The following is a 17,051-nucleotide window of genomic DNA, read 5'->3' on the forward strand; positions in this document are numbered from 1 at the left end:
AGAAAATCTACGATGCACCAGCCTTGTGCGGAAATTGGAAAAGAAAGAAATAAAACAACGTGCTGAAGAAAGAACAGTTGGACAACAGCGGACAGTGTATAAACAGCGGTGTGGTTTTTTCCATTTCACGCTTTCATTCTACGCGATTTCCAAAGGTATCGTATTAATTTTTTCTTTTATTCCAATGTCAGATGCATTGGATCCTTTCAGGAGGAATTGTTGTATAAATAATATTCGTAACAATATGCTATTACGAATATTATAACGTTGTCCAATAAAATTTGTAAAGAAATTTTTATTTTATACGATTCCTGAAAAATTTTTAGATCATCGAATAATCCAAAGAATATTCTATAATAAAATAAAATTTTGTAGAAATTCGTCCCGAAGGAGGCAATAGTCATCAGTCAAATTAAACGAATGTTTCGATTTCTAATAAAAGAAGATACGTTTCGCAGTGTCTTTGTGTTTTTAAATGTATAATCATCGTCGAATTACGATGTCTCTGGAATGTTTAATTGTGTGCAATAGTGCTGAATCGCATGCGTTGTTCAACGTGTCAGGTGTGTGTAAATTCTGTGTAGTGGCAGAACAGGCCGGCTAGAAGTCAAACCAACATAAACAGCAAAAATAAAAACTAAAAAAAGAAGAGAAGACGTTCATCTGTTACACATCGTGCTTTCTACTACAATAAACAACAAAGAAACGTAAAAATCAATCTTTCCTCTGATCTCAAATAATCTCGTATGTAGGACAACACTGTTATACGGAAGAGAATCATGTGAGTGTGTGGCTTGAATGTGTAACAGTAACAATAAATAACGTAACAAGTTGCATTCAATAAATACAGATTATCAGAATCAATATGCAAAACTGATAAAATGATAAATCATACGTTACATAGAAACCGTGAAATTTATTGAAAAAGAATAAGGGAAGAAGTGACATTTTTAGGAAAAATTTCACTTTCCCACGTGCTATCTTACGAAATTAATTATGACACTAATGATAATTAGAATTTTTCGAATTTTACTTATCCTTCAATCAAGTTCATTTTATTTTACCACTTACTTTCCAAAGTGAATAAAATATTAAGGCTGTTTAAAATTTAATTTTCCTGCAACTTATTTCACGATTTCTTCAAAAATAAAACGCAAACAACAATGAAATGAAATCAAACGAAAAATATGAAACGCATTGAAAAAATTGTTAAATATATGGATTAATGCGTGCTAGAAGCAAAAATGATGTCTTACTTACATTGAAACTGCATTAGCAGCATGAAGCTCGATACGCGAAGCGTTTAATGCTGGATTGTTTGATGTTGGATCGGAATAGTGATTAAAACTGGTTGGTTGATTAAACAATGAAATAGAGGAGAATAATCGTAATTGAAGGGACACGGCGCGTGGAAAGCATAGCGGCATAAGCTGAACAATTTTTACTGCTATTATTCGATCTAGTAAAGCTTCATGCATCTGAAAGAATAATAAAATAACAATCATTACGTAGAGACCCGTTATCGTATGATCTATTACGCACGTTACTTATTTTTTTTTTTTTTTTTCAATGATCGACCCGATTAGTCTGCGCAAGTGAGATGATTCTTCATTAAACGATTATGATGATCTTCAAGCTTAACACTATCATATGGAATGTATGAATGAAAAATTTTGTATCCGTTCAGAATTGACCACATTCCGTTCAGAATTAAGACCAATGTCATAAAAATCAGTTATTTTGTAAGTAATTAGAAGAGAAAGTTGTAATACAATTTTTTTTTGTTATATTAAAATTAATGGAATGCTCTATATACAGGGTGTCCTGGTGGTGTTATCAAAAGGGTGCTGTTGAAAATTAGAATAAAATTTCTTCATAAAATCCAGTATAGAAAAATTATATTTTAAAATTAGCACCTCTTCGATAACATCGTTAGTTCAGAAGCATCCTGTAGATTCAAGAAATTGAATCTTCAGGTACGTAAGAGATGAACATTAATAAAATTAAAATAAATGCTAGATATAGGAATCGTCGATGTGGCGTCGACTGTTCGGACACGATGATCTCTACGTCGAAAATATGACGAGAAATATTATTAATGGTGGTCTCCATTCATGAATCGAATGTTCAATTATTCGAATGTATATCCCATGCACTGAAACTCGTTGCTTCAAACCTTTAATGTCACGAATATCCTGCGTGCGGACGGCTTTTCTTTCGTCCCTCCTCTCTGCAATCAAAAAAGCCAAACTTTTCTTTCTCTTCTTTTCATTTCAAAAGGAACACTCAGGAATAGGAAATCAAGTGAGCCAAAAAATAATTTAAAAAAAAAAAAAGAAAACAAAAACACACAGCTGTTATTATGGCACCTTGATAAAAATACAAAAATCATTTTTATTTAACAACAAAATGTACAATGTACAAAATATATAAAATATTAGCGTAGAAATGTAAAAAATTTCATTGCCTTCAGATATTTATATACAGAAAAGAAAAAAACTCATGCGTAGATTCAGCTTAGATCTAATTGCGAAGCCTGAAAAATATTTACAAAATAAAACGAAACTGTACAAATTATTTTTGTAGGCAGCCACGCAAGCACACACCAAAAATACACGATGTTTTAGAGTCTAGAGTAATATTCGCAACGGTCCTGTTACGTTGCCTTCTCCAAGGATCGTATCCTTCATTTCAATTCAAACATCACACATCGCAATCTCGACTTACCCATAAAGTGGACTTCCGTCTTGCGAACGACATCCACTCGTTCTGTAACCCGTTCTTCCGTTTCAACCTGAAGAATATTATTTTTAAATGGCTACCATATATACATATAGATATTTTAGTAGATAACACTGAACTCCATGCAAGTGATTTGTAACTGTATAAGAAATAAATAAACGTAATTAATTTTCAAATATGAATAATTAATGCTAATTTTCCTGATATGATATTTTTTTTAGCAAGTGCAGCGTATGTCCTTACTTCCGTAGCTTCGGTAACCTCCCAAGCACGTGGCCGGAAGGCCTCCGGAGCGAAGTGCGTGAGCACCTCTTCGACGGTGACGTGTTGCAGTTCGATCATCCTCATGAAGGCGCGGAAACCAACGGTCGCAGCCACGACGCTTTCGTCGGTGGTCGTCTCTTCGGTTAGAACCTGAGTGATAAGAGGTCCGTGACCTTCTCTCTCGACCAATTGAACAAGAGCGTTCTGTGCCTCAGGTGTCTTCAGGGCAGGGAAGTTCTCGGTCCTGTAAAGACTTTCGTTGATTTCATTCACGGAGACACCTTGACGAACCAGGTAACCGATAGTGGCCAGTTCACGAAGAGGAGCCTCTCCAGGCCCGAATTCTTTCGCGTGTAACATCTCCATGATCTCTTCAACTTCTCTGGCGATGTTTTCTCTCTGCCTTTCGACGATTTCTTCAATGGTAACTTCTTCTCGAACCTTCACCTTCTCTGTTTTCTTCTTCTTCTTTGGCTTCTCTTCGACGACCACCTCTTTAGGTCTCTCCTCGAATATCTCTTCTTCGGTTACCACCGTCTTCTTCGCCTTCCTCTGCTTCGCTTCTGCTCGTCTGACCTCTTGCACGCTGGTCTCTGTGTGAACCTCGGACACGGTCACTGTCTGTAAAGATTCTGACGTTATCTGAGCACGATCCACCTTGGATTCTACGGTGAAATCGGGTGCCATGTCCTCGGTGGTTACTTCGGAGACGACCACTATTCCTTCACGTTCTTCGATCACACGCTTGGCACGCTCTTCAGGTTTTGGTACCATATCCTTTGGTTTCTCGTCGTCGATTTTCTTCAGGGACGCGGTTGCTTCTGTCAACACAGGCTCTTGGATCGGTACTATCTTCTTGGCTTGCGACACCTGTGCTCGATGGGATTTTACGGTTCGTTAATTTCTTATTAAACGCGACGAATTCTAGGCGACTATTTGCTTTACGTACCTCGGTTGGTTTCTCTTCGATGATGTCTGTCGATTCGAGTATCTGTGTTTCTTCGATATCGACAATTTTCCTAGATAAACAATTGTACAAATAAATATTGATCGATTAATTAGAGTTGAAATTGTCATAAATTAGAGATACTTTTACTAACTTTTCTTCTGGTTGTTCTTTAGGAACCAGTTTCTCTTTGCGCACTTCTTTCTTGTCCACTTTCACACGTTCAGTTTTAACTTTCTCTTTCACTTCTTTCGCCTTCCTCAACTTCTTCTTCTGTGGTTTCTCTTTCGGCTTTACTTCTATCGTCTGCTCTTCGACTTCCTCCTCCTCCTCGTAGAATTTCTTCTCATCGGTTACGTCTAGAAAGAAGGAACATTAAAATAAATACAAATCTATGAGTATTGTTAATATTTAATTAAAGTTGGTTGAAAAATTGTACCAGTCACGTGTAATTTGGCTTTCGATGTCGCTAGACCTGTTTCACTAGTGATTTTACACACATAAGCGCCGTCGTCTTCTTCGGTCGCGTGTTTGATCGTCAACACTGTCTTCTTATCGTCATCGTAGATTCGCACCTTCAGGTTCTGTGTGCTCATTAGCATCTTGTCGTTCTTGTACCATACAACGTCTGAAAATTTTTGTACAAATTTATATGTTTCTCATATTCCAATATACAGAGACCTTTAACCCTTTCAAGTTAAATAAGCACTTAATTAAATTGATAATCATACCTGGAGTAGGATTGCCCGAATAAGAGCACTCGAACACTGCGGTATCACCTTCCTTCACATAAACATCTGTTATCTCTTGAATGAATCGTGGTACAGTTTGCGTGGCTGAAATCAGAAACAAACCCCATGAAACACCGAGAAGAAAAAAACCCATCAGCCTAATCGATTATCCACAAACCTGATCTCGTAATTGTTGATTGTACGACTCGCGTGACCCCGATGTCAGTAATCTGGTTAGCCGAAAATCAAACAGAAAGAAGAAAAGAAACACACGTGCAAAATCAAAAGAAGGGATTAAATTAAAATTGTTAGTGGTTCAATCGATCGACAAGAGTACCTGACATGGTGCCTCTTTCGTCCTCGCTGTGATGCTCACTGCAAGACACTTCGGAAGCCGACATATTTCCAGCTAATCCAAGATTTCCGCTGCACTGGCTTTCCAGTAACAAAAATTCCTGCAACTCCTCCTGACTATCCGCCGTGTGCAATTGTTGGAACGCTTCGAGATCGATCTCCCTCGGTTCCAGAGGATACATCTTAGGATCCATCATAAAGTTTCCGAAACGTCGTTCCTTCGACCATCTAGCAACCGGGATTCTAGATTTCGGATAGGTATGATATTTTCTAGCGTGATCGTATTCCAAACCAGTTTCCATTGACTTCCCACTCGTGTACTTCTCGGCGACGATTCTACTTTGACCACTTCCGGTCGAGGCTTCGCTGTTCTCTTCGATGGGCGACAAATGGCATCCCACTTCTGGGACATTGAGATTCTCAGAGCGTCCATGACTTCTCTTTTCCGACCTCGGCGGTGGAAATTCGTTAAAATCTAACACTATCTTCTTTCTTTTCTCGTTTCTTAATACCTCTGGTTCATCGTCGATGCTTTTCTTCGTAGTATCCTGGGTATCTTCTTTGGGTTTGATAGTTCTACTTGATTTTGTAGATAATTTATCAGTGGACCTTAGATGCTTTGATTTATCAATTACCTTTACATTTCTCTGTTTATCAGTTGTAAAACATTCCACTTTTGAAGATTTCATTTTAACAGGGGATGGAGATCTTATCGGCGAAACGGAAGTTTCTCGCGTAGGACTCTTCAATTTCTTCCGACTGGTTAATCTATTCGAACTGGTTTCAATCGAATCTCTTTTCGATTTTACAAAAGTGTTTATTGACGATGATTTAGTTTCTACATTTTCTTTCAATTTATCTGATTTTCTTGTTTTTATTACTTTTTCAGATTTTACCTTCTGCCGATTGTTCGTCAGTGAACTTTCAACAGTATCATCCATGATTTCAATTTTCAGAGTATTTTTAAAGGTTTCTTCTTTGGTAGACGTCCTCATCTCCCAAGAATATTCGGTGTTCTCTGTTTCGTGCTCGATTTCCATCGAGTCCGAGTATCTTCTGGACAAGAAGAACCCTTTCGCCGAAGCTTCCTCGTCTGAACACCTCTTACCTTCGTCGTCGATGTTCATCAGGGTCCTGGTCGACGAAAACTCGCTGATCATCGTGGAACTGTCTCTCTGCGAGTTCTCGTCTCTGATCGCACGATCGTCGAGACTGTCCGTGGAAAAGCTGCACTCTGCTTCACTCAACATGCAATCGATCCCTCGCGAAGGTCTCGAACGACTCTTACCTCTTAGAGCTTCTTGCATCTCCTCCATGTGGGTCACCCATTCCGGCTTTCTGTATTCCTTCGTTCCAACGATTCCTAATTAACGGAACGATAATTATTAGATATCTGCTCGAACCTTCGACCCTTTCAGTCCCAATTTCGAGGTCTGCTATCAAGCTTTCCCGAACTGAAAGGGTCCGATCGATTAGCGAGACGTGGAGAAAAAAATATAAAAAGAAAGTGTAGGTGAAGGATGTGAGTGTTCAGTGTGAGTTCGGTATGATCGTAAGGGGAAGGTGCCAGGATTTTATTGGAAATTTCCCGATGATGATGCCGATCGAAGAAGAGCGCAGCTGAAAAGAACTCGTCAAGCCGATTAGCGAAGCTTTCCACCAAATTTTAGAGAAATTTCTTCGTTTAGGAAAAACGTATTCACCTTCTACCGATAGGTACGTCATCGTGGTCGATACTCCGAGCGGATTGTGCGCTTCGAACACAATCTCGCCCGTGTCGTCGGGGTAAGTTTCGGCGATCGTCAACACAGATGTGCCATCTTCGAATTCTTCGATTTGGAATTCTTGAGACGACACGATCTCTACACCCTGCTTGTACCATTTTCCTTCTGGCTTTGGTTTTCCCTTGACCTTCACTTCCAGTCTGCCATTAAATTTAATAAATTTTATTATCAGAGGATTCCATTGGGAAATTAAAGCTGATATGATTTACCTGGTTAATTCTCCATCTTTGGTAGGAATTAACTGAGGAAGCTTCTTAATTATCTCCGGCGCGGATTCTTCCGTGTCCGTGTCGAATAATGGAGTTTCCTAAAAAATAGTAAAATCGTATTAAAATTTTGACTAATCTCAGATTTTGTTTCATACGTACCTTTGGAGATAAGAGATCTTCTTCGGAACCACTCTGCCCTGTAGTAAGAGACGTCGCGACGATCGAGGATGCAATTTCCGAATCCGGTACGTACTCGTATGCTAAAAATGACAAGTTTCTCGTGCAACGTAGGAAGAAATAAATAAAAAAGAAAATTGATTAATTCTTACCTTCCACGATAAGCGACGTCGTGCAAACTGCTTCGCCGACAGGATTCACGGCACGACAAGTGTATTCACCTGCATCTTCAGGGAACACTTCGGTTATGGCTAAGCTACAGACACCTTCGGTGTCCTGTACGATGGTGATCTCTTTTCCTTCTTTGATAGGTTTACTATCGTGGTACCATTCCACTTTGGGAGTGGGTTTTCCTTGTACCACACAAGTCAGGTTCGCGCTTTCACCATCCATGACCCTGACCGGTGATAATCGTTTGACAAACGTCGGTGAAACTAGCTCCACCGTTTCTTCCCATGGTGTTTCCAGCAGATTTATGGTGGCTGTACAGGTGACAGATCCACCAACGTTCTCAGCGCGACAGGTGTAAGTGCCAGCGTATTCGGATTTGATCTCTTTGATCATCAGGATCGATTTGTTTTCTTGAGTGACGATCCTCACTTGCGGTGTGGACTAATTAAAACGTACAACATTCGATTTAGAAATGAGAAATATTAAAATTAAAACTAAAACTGAAATAAATTTCAAATACCTCCAAAGGACGAGTTTCGTGGAACCATTGGAACGAGGCTGTTGGATAAGATTCAACCTTCGTCTCCATAATCACGACCTCTCCTTCGGCAACGATTTGTGGTTGCAACGGTTCGATAAATCTCGGAGCTTTAACTTCGTCCGTTTTATCCGGACGATCTTTCACGGTAACAGATCCAGAACTTCTAGCTTCTCCGACAGGATTCTGGACACGAATTTCATATTTTCCACCGTCCTTCTTGGTCACCTCTGGAATGAACAACTCGGCCGTGTTCTCGTAGATGTTGATCACATTCTTCTCGGACGGTGCTAATTCAACACCGTTGCGGAACCACTTCACTTCCGGTGTAGGTTTGCTTTCGAAATCAGCAGACAGAGTCAAAGGCTTTCCACGTTCCGCGACTAAAGCCGGCAACGGTCTGGTGATCTTTGGTGCTCTAAGGACTTCCGGTTTACTGACTTTCACCACGTTATTGATCAACAAATTAGCTCTACATTCGGCCCGACCGAATTTGTTCACAGCTCGAACTCTATAAATCGTTTCGTCCTCTTCCGTCGGCTCCAGTATATGCAATTTCGCTTCTCCAGTTTCAGGATTGAAGGTGATTTCTCTACCTTTCTTAGGTTTAAGCTCCTGTTCGCCCCGGTACCATTTCACTTCCGGTACCGGGCTTCCAGTTACCACGCACTCTAACAGAGCTGGTTTATGCTCCTCCACCATTAGCGGCTTGATGGGCGTTGAGAAGTGAGGCGCTATGCCCTCTTCTTCTTTTTCTGTGGATAGCAACGCGATATTAATTTTATGATAACGGTAGATTGTAATAATTAGAACACAAAATAATGAAGCTTCACAGCACAGTTCGTTACACTCAACACTGATTGAGGTTTCAAGGTATAAACCACGTTCTGAAGAAAATTTCTTCTTTCAGAAAATCTTTCTTCGAAATACATGGTTTTCGTTTAAAAACTTCAGGCAGTGTTAATTTCATAAGCATCGTTGTAATTGCAAAATAAAAAACAATTCTGAAAATATAATCTCAGTGTTTCTTTTTCTTTAATCGATCCCCTATAAACAAAAACAAACAAAAGTCAAACGAAAACAGCTGAAAGCAAAAACATTCAATTTATAATTAAAGAAAGGCGTAACAAAACGATCACACGGGCATCAGAAATGTTTCTAGTACCAAATATCACGAGATTCACGGTGGATGTTGCGACTCCAGCTGGATTCGATGCTCTGCAAGAATACATTCCAGCATCTTCTTCTTTCACCTTAGTTATCTCCAACGAAGCCGTTGTTTCGTACACCGTCATTATGTACTTCTCACTGGCGTGAAGTTCCTGTTCGTTCCTGTACCAGGAAATTTCAGGAACCGGACTGCCAAATACCGTGCATGTGAATTTCGCGGTGCTTTCCGGTTCGGCGATGACCGGTTGCAATTTTTGAATAAACCTTGGCGCGATTTTTTTATCTTTATCGATGATCGATATATCGACCTGAGTACGTTGTTTCCGTTTCCTCTTACGATCTTCAATTTGAATTTCTTGTTTCTCAATTTTCTCGACCTCGACATCATCGACAACTTCCTTGGTTTCCACCTCAATTTCTTCTCGCTGGATTTCTTCAGGTTTCTTCTTCGGTCTTCTTCGAGTTACTTCTACCTTCACTTCTTCTTTCTCTTCAGTCTCTTCAACCTTTTCTGGTTTCTCTAATTTGATTGGTTTTAATTCTGGAATTTCTTCCTTTGGTTTCTCTTCAGGTTTCTCCCTTTTAACTGGTTTCAGAGTTACCTTTTCAGGCTTTTCTTCTTCTTCTATTGGTTTCTTCGGTTTTCGTTGCTTTCTCCAGGATACTTCTGTTGTTTCAGTGACCTCTTCGACTTCTTTGTCTTCGACCTTCTCAGGTTTTATTTCTTCCACTTCGATCTTCTTTTCGGTAACCTTCTTTGGCCTTCGCCATGGGAGAACTGATATTTCTTCCGGTTTTTCTTCCGTGATTTCTGTAATTTCAGTTTCGACAACTTCTTCTTTCTCGACTGGTACCTCTTCAGGTTTCTTCTTCGGCTTTTTTCGCGTTATTTCGACCATCACTTCCTCCTTCTCTTCAGTTTCTTCAACTTTCTCTGGTTTTTCTAACTTGACTGGTTTTAATTCTGGAATTTCTTCTTCTTTTGGTTTCTCTTCAGGTTTCTCCTTTTTCACAGGTTTCAGAGTTATCTTTTCGGGTACTTCTTCTTCTTTCGGTTTCTTTGGAACAGGTTTTAGTTGAATTTCCTTCTTTTCCTCGACTTCAGGGACCTCTTTCTTCACTTTTTTCAAGGTTATCTTCTCCTCAACTTTTTCTACAATTTCTTCATGCTTCTCCACTGGCTTCAACTCAACCACTTCCTTTTCTTCCACCGGTTTCTTCGGTTTTCGTGGCTTCCTCCAGGATACTTCGGATACTTCAGTGACCTCTTCAACCACTTCAGGTTTTACTTCTTCCACTACGACCTTCTTTTCGATCACTTCCTTGGCTTCCACTTTCTGTTCCACAATCGTTGTTTCTTTTTCATGAACTTCGGAAACGATCTTCTTTTGATCGATTGGTACTACAGTGACTTCTTCGTGGAAATCGACAACCTTCTTTGTCTTCTTGCCACGGCGCCATGGTAAAATGGAGGTTTCAGGCGCCTCTTCTTCCGGTTTCTCTTCATCCTTTTCAGGAACAACCTTTGGAACGGGTTTCAAACTTACTTCTTCTGGTTTAGTTTCTTCCGGCTTTTCTAATCGTTTGACAGGTTTTAATTTTATTTCTTCCGGCTTCTCTTCTTCTGGTTTTTCCTTCTTTACTGGTTTCAACTTCACTTCTTCCCTTTCTTCTTCTTCCTTAGGAAGCCGTTTCACAGGTTTCAACGTTACCTCCTCTGGTTTTGCCTCTTCTGGTTTATCTAATCGTTTGACAGGTTTTAATTTTATTTCTTCTGGTTTCTCTTCCTCAGGTTTTTCTTTCCTGATCGGTTTTAATTTGACTTCCTCCTTCTCTTCTTCTTCCTTGGGAAGTCGTTTCACTGGTTTCAATGTAACTTCTTCCGGTTTTTCCTCCTCTGGTTTCTCAAGTCGTTTGACGGGTTTCAACTTAACTTCCGGCTTTTCTTCCTCAGGTTTTTCTTTCTTTATTGGCTTCAGTTTGACTTCCTCCTTCTCTTCTTCTTCCTTTGGAAGTCGTTTAACTGGTTTCAACTTTACTTCTGGCTTCTCTTCCTCAGGCTTTTCCTTCTTTATTGGCTTCAGTTTGACTTCCTCCTTGTCTTCTTCTTCCTTAGGAAGACGTTTGACAGGTTTCAGTGTAACTTCTTCTGGCTTTTCTTCTTCAGGTTTTTCAAGCCGTCTAACAGGTTTCAACTTAACTTCCGGCTTTTCTTCTTCTGGTTTTTCTTTCTTTATTGGTTTCAGTTTTACCTCTTCCTTCTCTTCCTCCTCCTTGGGAAGTCGCTTTACTGGTTTCAATGTTGCTTCTTCCGGTTTCTCTTCCTCTGGTTTTTCCAATCTCTTAAAAGGTTTCAATTTTACCTCAGGCTTTTCTTCTTCTGGTTTTTCTTTCTTTATTGGTTTCAATTTCACCTCCTCCTTTTCTTCTTCCTCCTTAGGAAGCCGCTTCACAGGTTTCAAAGTAACTTCTTCTGGTTTTTCCTCTTCAGGTTTCTCAAGTCGTTTGATTGGTTTCAACTTAATCTCCGGTTTTTCTTCCTCAGGCTTTTCCTTCTTTATTGGCTTCAGTTTGACTTCCTCTTTCTCTTCTTCTTCCTTAGGACGACGTTTCACTGGTTTCAGAGTTATTTCTTCCGGTTTCTCTTCCTCTGGTTTTTCCAATCTCTTAAAAGGTTTCAATTTTACCTCAGGCTTTTCTTCTTCTGGTTTTTCTCTCTTTATTGGTTTCAATTTTATTTCCTCCTTTTCTTCTTCCTCCTTAGGAAGTCGTTTCACTGGTTTCAAAGCAACTTCTTCTGGTTTTTCCTCTTCAGGTTTCTCAAGCCGTTTGATTGGTTTCAACTTAACCTCTGGTTTCTCTTCCTCAGGTTTCTTCCTGTCAATTGGCTTCAATTTCACTTCCTCTTTCTCTTCTTCTTCCTTTGGAAGACGTTTCACTGGTTTCAGAGTTACTTCTTCCGGTTTCTCTTCCTCTGGTTTTTCCAATCTCTTAAAAGGTTTCAATTTTACCTCAGGCTTTTCTTCTTCTGGTTTTTCTCTCTTTATTGGTTTCAATTTTACTTCCTCCTTTTCTTCTTCCTCCTTAGGAAGTCGTTTCACTGGTTTCAAAGTAACTTCTTCCGGTTTAGCTTCCTCTGGTTTTTCTAATCTCTTAACAGGTTTCAGTTTAACCTCTAGTTTCTCTTCTTCAGGTTTTTCTACCTTTGGTTTCTTCGGTACTTCTTCCTTAACTTCTGGTACTCGTTCCTCAGGTTTTCCGATCTCTTCCGGTTTAACCTCTTCCTGTGGCACGATCTTTTTCGCTGGTTTCTTACCACGTCGCCATGGCAATTCTGTCTTCTCTTCTGGAACTTCTTCTTTTTCTACAGCCTCAGGTTTTTCTACTTTCACCGGTTTCAAAGTCACTGCTTCAGGCTTCTCTTCCTCTTTTTGTACCTTCTGAATCGGTTTCAATGTTATTTCCTCTTTCTCCTCTTTCTCTTCCGGTTTCTTCTCCTTTCGCGTTGGTTTCAACATAACAGCAGTGAAATCTTCAACTTCCTGTTCCTTCTTTACCTCCTTTACCTTTTCTTTTTGTGGTTTGCGCCAACTTAACTCAGAGACTTCTTTCTCTTCTTCTTCTACTTTCTTTTCTTCAGTTGTTACTTCTTCTACTCGTTTCTCTACAGGTTTTTTCTTTCCACGTTTCCAAGGAACCTCTGATACTTCTGTTGGCTTCTCTTCTTCAGGAACTGTTGGTGCCATTTCTGGTTTCAATGGCTTTGCCTCTTTCTCTTCAACCTTCTTCTCTACTGGTTTTAGTTTAATTTCTGCTTTAGTTTCTTCTTCCTTCGGAAGACGTTTCACTGGCTTCAACGTCACTTCTTCCTTCTCTTCCTTCTCTTCAAGTTTTTTACCGCGTTTAGTCGGTTTCAATGTGAACGATTTGAAGTCTTCTATCGTTTCTTCCTGTTTCTTTATTACCTTATCTTCAACAACCTTTACTTCTTCCACTTTTTCAACAGGCTTTTCTGGTATTATTGCCTCTTTCTTCTTTGGTTTTCTACGCCAAGATACCTCTTCAACTTCCGAAGGCTGTTCTTCTTCCGGTTTCTCAGGAACTTTCTGTGGAACCAAGGTCTCTTCGGGTTTCTCTCGTTTGAACGGTTTCAACTCTACTTTTTCTTTCTCCGGTACTTCCGGCTTCTCTCGTTTAAACGGTTTCAACTGTACTTTTTCTTGCTCCGGTACTTCTGGTTTCGCTTTTTCGAATGGTTTCAATTTCGGTTTCTCTTGTTCCTCAACTTCAGGCTTTGGTTTCTGGAATGGCTTTAGTATTATTTCTTCTTGTGGCTTTTCTTCAGGCTTGCGTTTCGGAATGGGTTTCAATTGCACCTCCTCTTTCTCCTCTTCTTCACGTGGAATGCGTTTGACAGGCTTCAAGGTCACTTCTTCCGGTTTTTCCTTCTCCTCGGGCGCGCGTTCCCGTCTCACTGGTTTCAACGTGACCGATTTAATGTCCTCAACCGGTTCCTCCTTCCTCTCTGGTATTTTTCTCGCTACTTTCTTGTCCCGAAGCCATGGAACTTGCGTCTTCTCTAATGTTTCCTCCTCCTCGGGTTTCTCTTCAGGTTGTACCTGTTGTGGAACTAATTCTGGTTTCTCTTCCTTCGGTTTCTTCTTACCTCTGGCCCAAGGTACAGGCACCTCTTTCTGCTTTTCTATAGATTCCTCATCTTTCTTCACGTCGAGGAGACTCGTATCTTCCTCTTCGTGGTAAGGTGCTTTCTCAGTTGGCTTCTTCTTTCCCCTGGCCCAAGGTACAGGTACTTCCTTTCGTTTTTCCGTAGACTCTTCGTCTCTCTTCACGTCGAGAATTGATTTGTCTTCTTCTTCATGGTATGGAGCTTTCTCTTTTGGTTTTCTGTCTCTTCTCCAGGTGGCCATTTTATCTACCCTTTCTTCTTCTACTTTCTCAACTTTATCAACCTTCATCAGTGTAGTGTCTTCTTCTTCAACAAACTGGGTCTTATCAGTGACCTTCTGCAAATCGACTTTTTCCAATGTTTCTTTTGTTACTTGTCTCTTTTCCGTTTTCGTTGGCTTCAGAGTAACTTCTTCAATGCTCTCCCTGCGAATCTCTTTCTGCTCCACTTTCGCCTTCTTCAGGGTAATCTTCTCCGCGGTCCAAGGTTTAGTTTCAGGCTTCTTTTCAACCTCTTCCCTTCTCTTCACCTTCTTCTCTACTTTAGTGGTGGTCTCAGTGTCCTTGGTGACTTCAAGAAGCGAAGTGTCCTCTTCTTCAATGTACTTATCCTTTTCTGTCTTTTCTTTTGTTACTTTCTTAGGAATTGGTTTCAGATCCACATCCTCGAGGCTCGGTTTTTCAATGTCGGCTTTCTGCGGTCTGGAAGGTTTCAATTCGACAGTTTCTGGTTTTTCTTTTGGCACTTCTTTCTTCTCTGGCTTTGCTTTCTTCAGGGTTACCTTTTCTTCCGTCCAGGGCTTAGGTCCTTCGACCTTCTCAACCGGAATAGATTCCCTTCTCGTTTTCTTCACCTGTGTGTCCTTGGTAACTTCGAGTAACGTGGTGTCTTCTTCTTCTCTATAATCAGTTTTCTGTGTAATTTCTTTCGTTTCTTTGGTCACTGTCTTCAGGTCCACCTTTTCCACACTAGACTTCCTAATTTCCGATTTGGTAATTTTAGATGGTTTCAATTCCACAGTCTCTACAGTCTCCTTTTCAATTTCTTTTGGCAGATGTTTCGCTTTCTTCAGGGTGATCTTCTCTTCGGTCCAAGGTTTAGCCTGCTCAGGTTTCTCTTCAACCTTCTCTTTCCTCATCTTCTTCACTTCTTCAGTCCTGGAGACATCCAGCAACGAAGTGTCTTCTTGTTCAAGGTACTCAGTCTTTTCAGTAATCTTCTCAGTGACTTTCTCAGTCACAGTCGTTGGAACTGGTTTCAAATCTACTTTTTCTAAACTTGGTTTTCTAAGTTCAGCTTTACCAATTTTTGATGGTTTCAATTCCACGGTCTCCAAGGTCTCCTTTTCAATTTCCTTTACCACAGGTTTGGATTTCTTCAAAGTGATCTTCTCTTCGGTCCAAGGTTTAGCTTGCTCAGGTTTCTCAGGTTTCTCCTCAACCTTTTCTTTTCTTTTCTTCTTCACTTCTTCAGTCCTGGAGACATCCAGCAACGATGTGTCTTCTTGTTCAAGGTACTCAGTCTTTTCAGTAACTTTCTCACTAACCTTCTCAGTCACCGTTGTTGGAACTGGTTTCAAATCCACTTTTTCTAAACTTGGTTTTCTAACTTCGCCTTTGCCAATTTTGGATGGTTTTAATTCCACAGTTTCCAAAGTTTCCTTTGGAAGTTCTTTCTTCTCAGGCTTAGACTTCTTCAAGGTAACCTTCTCCTCGGTCCATGGTTTCACCTCGTCCTTCTTTCTTTGCACGGTTTCATCTACCTTTCTAGAGGTCTTCAGGAATCTAGAGTCTTCTTCCTCTTCATAGATCTCTTTATCAATCTCTTCGCGACGAGTGAGTTTTTCTTCTATCTTCGTTTCCTTTGTTGTCTCTTTGGTGAACGGTTTCAAGTCCACAGTTTCGAGACTGGGTCTTCTGATTTCTTTCTTCTCAATTTTCGCCGGTTTTAATTCCACCTCTTCGAGTTTCTCTTTAGGTATCTCTCGTGCTTGCTGAGGAGTTTTCTTCAGGGTTACCGTTTCTTCCGTCCACGGTTTTATTTGACTCTCGGTGGCTTGCAATTTATCCAAGGAAGTGTCGCGAGATTTTGGTTTCGTTTTTCTCCATGGTGTCGTGTCTGCTAGTCGAGGTCGATGATGAACGCGCCCTTTTCGCCAGGGTAGCGTTTCATCGCCGGGTTTCAAGGGTATTTCTAATTCGCCTTTGTCTAACGGTATTGGCTCAAGGATTACATCCTTGCCGGTTCCTAAACTTACAAACGGTTTGTCACCGGTTCTCGCACCTGGCCCCGTCTCCGCAGGAACTTCGTAATACGCCCCTGTTCTTTCTGCAATGGCACATTTTTCAGGGTAATTTTATGTGTTTCAGGGTAGGCGGATTCGTCACTCGCATAGGAGGAAGCTTGAAATCATGCTAGAATATTTGTTAACGTTTGAAATTGTGTAAAAAGTGAAAGAATTATTTATAGCACATGCTGAGCCGATGTTCAATTAGAATAATAAACGTAAGGTGTGCTTGAAAAATTTTGAAAAAATGAAATAATTGTAATGCTCAATTTCAAATGATATTCCTAACTGTTTTCTAATGATTGTAAATTGAAAGTTCAATCCTAAGTGATCGCACTCAAGAAACAGTGGTAACATTTATAAATCGTTTATTCAGAGACTATTAATCATCCATTGTATCTCGATTTCAAGAACAATGTTCCTTTATTTGCAATGCCACGGTGGCATGCCAAATCCAAAGATATTTTTAATTATTACTCGAGCAGCAGTAAACAAGTCGTTCACCAAATTTCTTTGAGTCATCGAAATCTACCGTGTTTCAAAGTCAAAAATCTAACATAATAAATCGTTTAAAAGAACATCGATTTTCCCTCGGGGAAATAACTGTTTATTATTTATCGTCGAGCAGATAAACAGAGGATGTTTTATCGTGAAGTTTCGAGGAATTTCACGAAGAATACAAGAATACGCGATGACAGAGGGTACCAATGTCGAAAGGCGACAAGATCTCTCGTCGAATTAATCATAAGTTGCCAGGAACAGAACAATATCCGGGTATCCTATAAATTTTCTCGTCAACCACGAACGCGTGTAAACGCACTTGAAAATTTATGTTTCGTAATTTCGAATAGATAGACGGCTGGTGGACAGTGGCCAAATCAACTTTGCATAAGAGAAATCAAGGCAAATCGCCAACGGATTGGCCTTCGTTAACCGCGTTCACTTGTAATTGTTAATATTCCGACGGAGACTAATAATCGCGATGACATAT

General features: G+C 40.1%; 1 protein-coding gene across 26 annotated transcripts in view; it reads right to left on the minus strand.

Moving 5' to 3' along the window:
* The window catches only part of sls (sallimus), a 133,553-nt gene that overhangs the window by 36,023 nt on the left and 80,479 nt on the right, over positions 1–17,051 (minus strand). For 21 of the 26 annotated variants that reach the window (XM_034326979.2, XM_034326909.2, XM_034326962.2 and 18 more), the window contains 14 exons: positions 9,082–16,101; positions 7,899–8,671; positions 7,360–7,819; positions 7,190–7,290; positions 7,031–7,128; positions 6,741–6,961; positions 6,326–6,400; positions 4,684–4,788; positions 4,392–4,580; positions 4,107–4,311; positions 3,956–4,025; positions 2,986–3,876; positions 2,728–2,794; positions 2,177–2,230 (listed from right to left, as the gene is read on the minus strand). In XM_034326979.2, coding sequence (XP_034182870.2) covers positions 2,177–2,230; positions 2,728–2,794; positions 2,986–3,876; positions 3,956–4,025; positions 4,107–4,311; positions 4,392–4,580; positions 4,684–4,788; positions 6,326–6,400; positions 6,741–6,961; positions 7,031–7,128; positions 7,190–7,290; positions 7,360–7,819; positions 7,899–8,671; positions 9,082–16,101 — 10,329 coding nt within the window. Of the gene's footprint in view, positions 1–1,260; positions 1,479–2,176; positions 2,231–2,727; positions 2,795–2,985; positions 3,877–3,955; positions 4,026–4,106; positions 4,312–4,391; positions 4,581–4,683; positions 4,789–4,861; positions 4,914–5,020; positions 6,401–6,740; positions 6,962–7,030; positions 7,129–7,189; positions 7,291–7,359; positions 7,820–7,898; positions 8,672–9,081; positions 16,102–17,051 lie in introns of those variants that run through there. The other 5 variants (XR_004581740.2, XM_034326919.2, XM_034326985.2 and 2 more) reach the window with 5 other exon arrangements.

Source organism: Osmia lignaria, chromosome 9, assembly GCF_051020975.1.
Source record: "Osmia lignaria lignaria isolate PbOS001 chromosome 9, iyOsmLign1, whole genome shotgun sequence".
NCBI classification, from domain to species: Eukaryota; Metazoa; Arthropoda; class Insecta; order Hymenoptera; family Megachilidae; genus Osmia; species Osmia lignaria.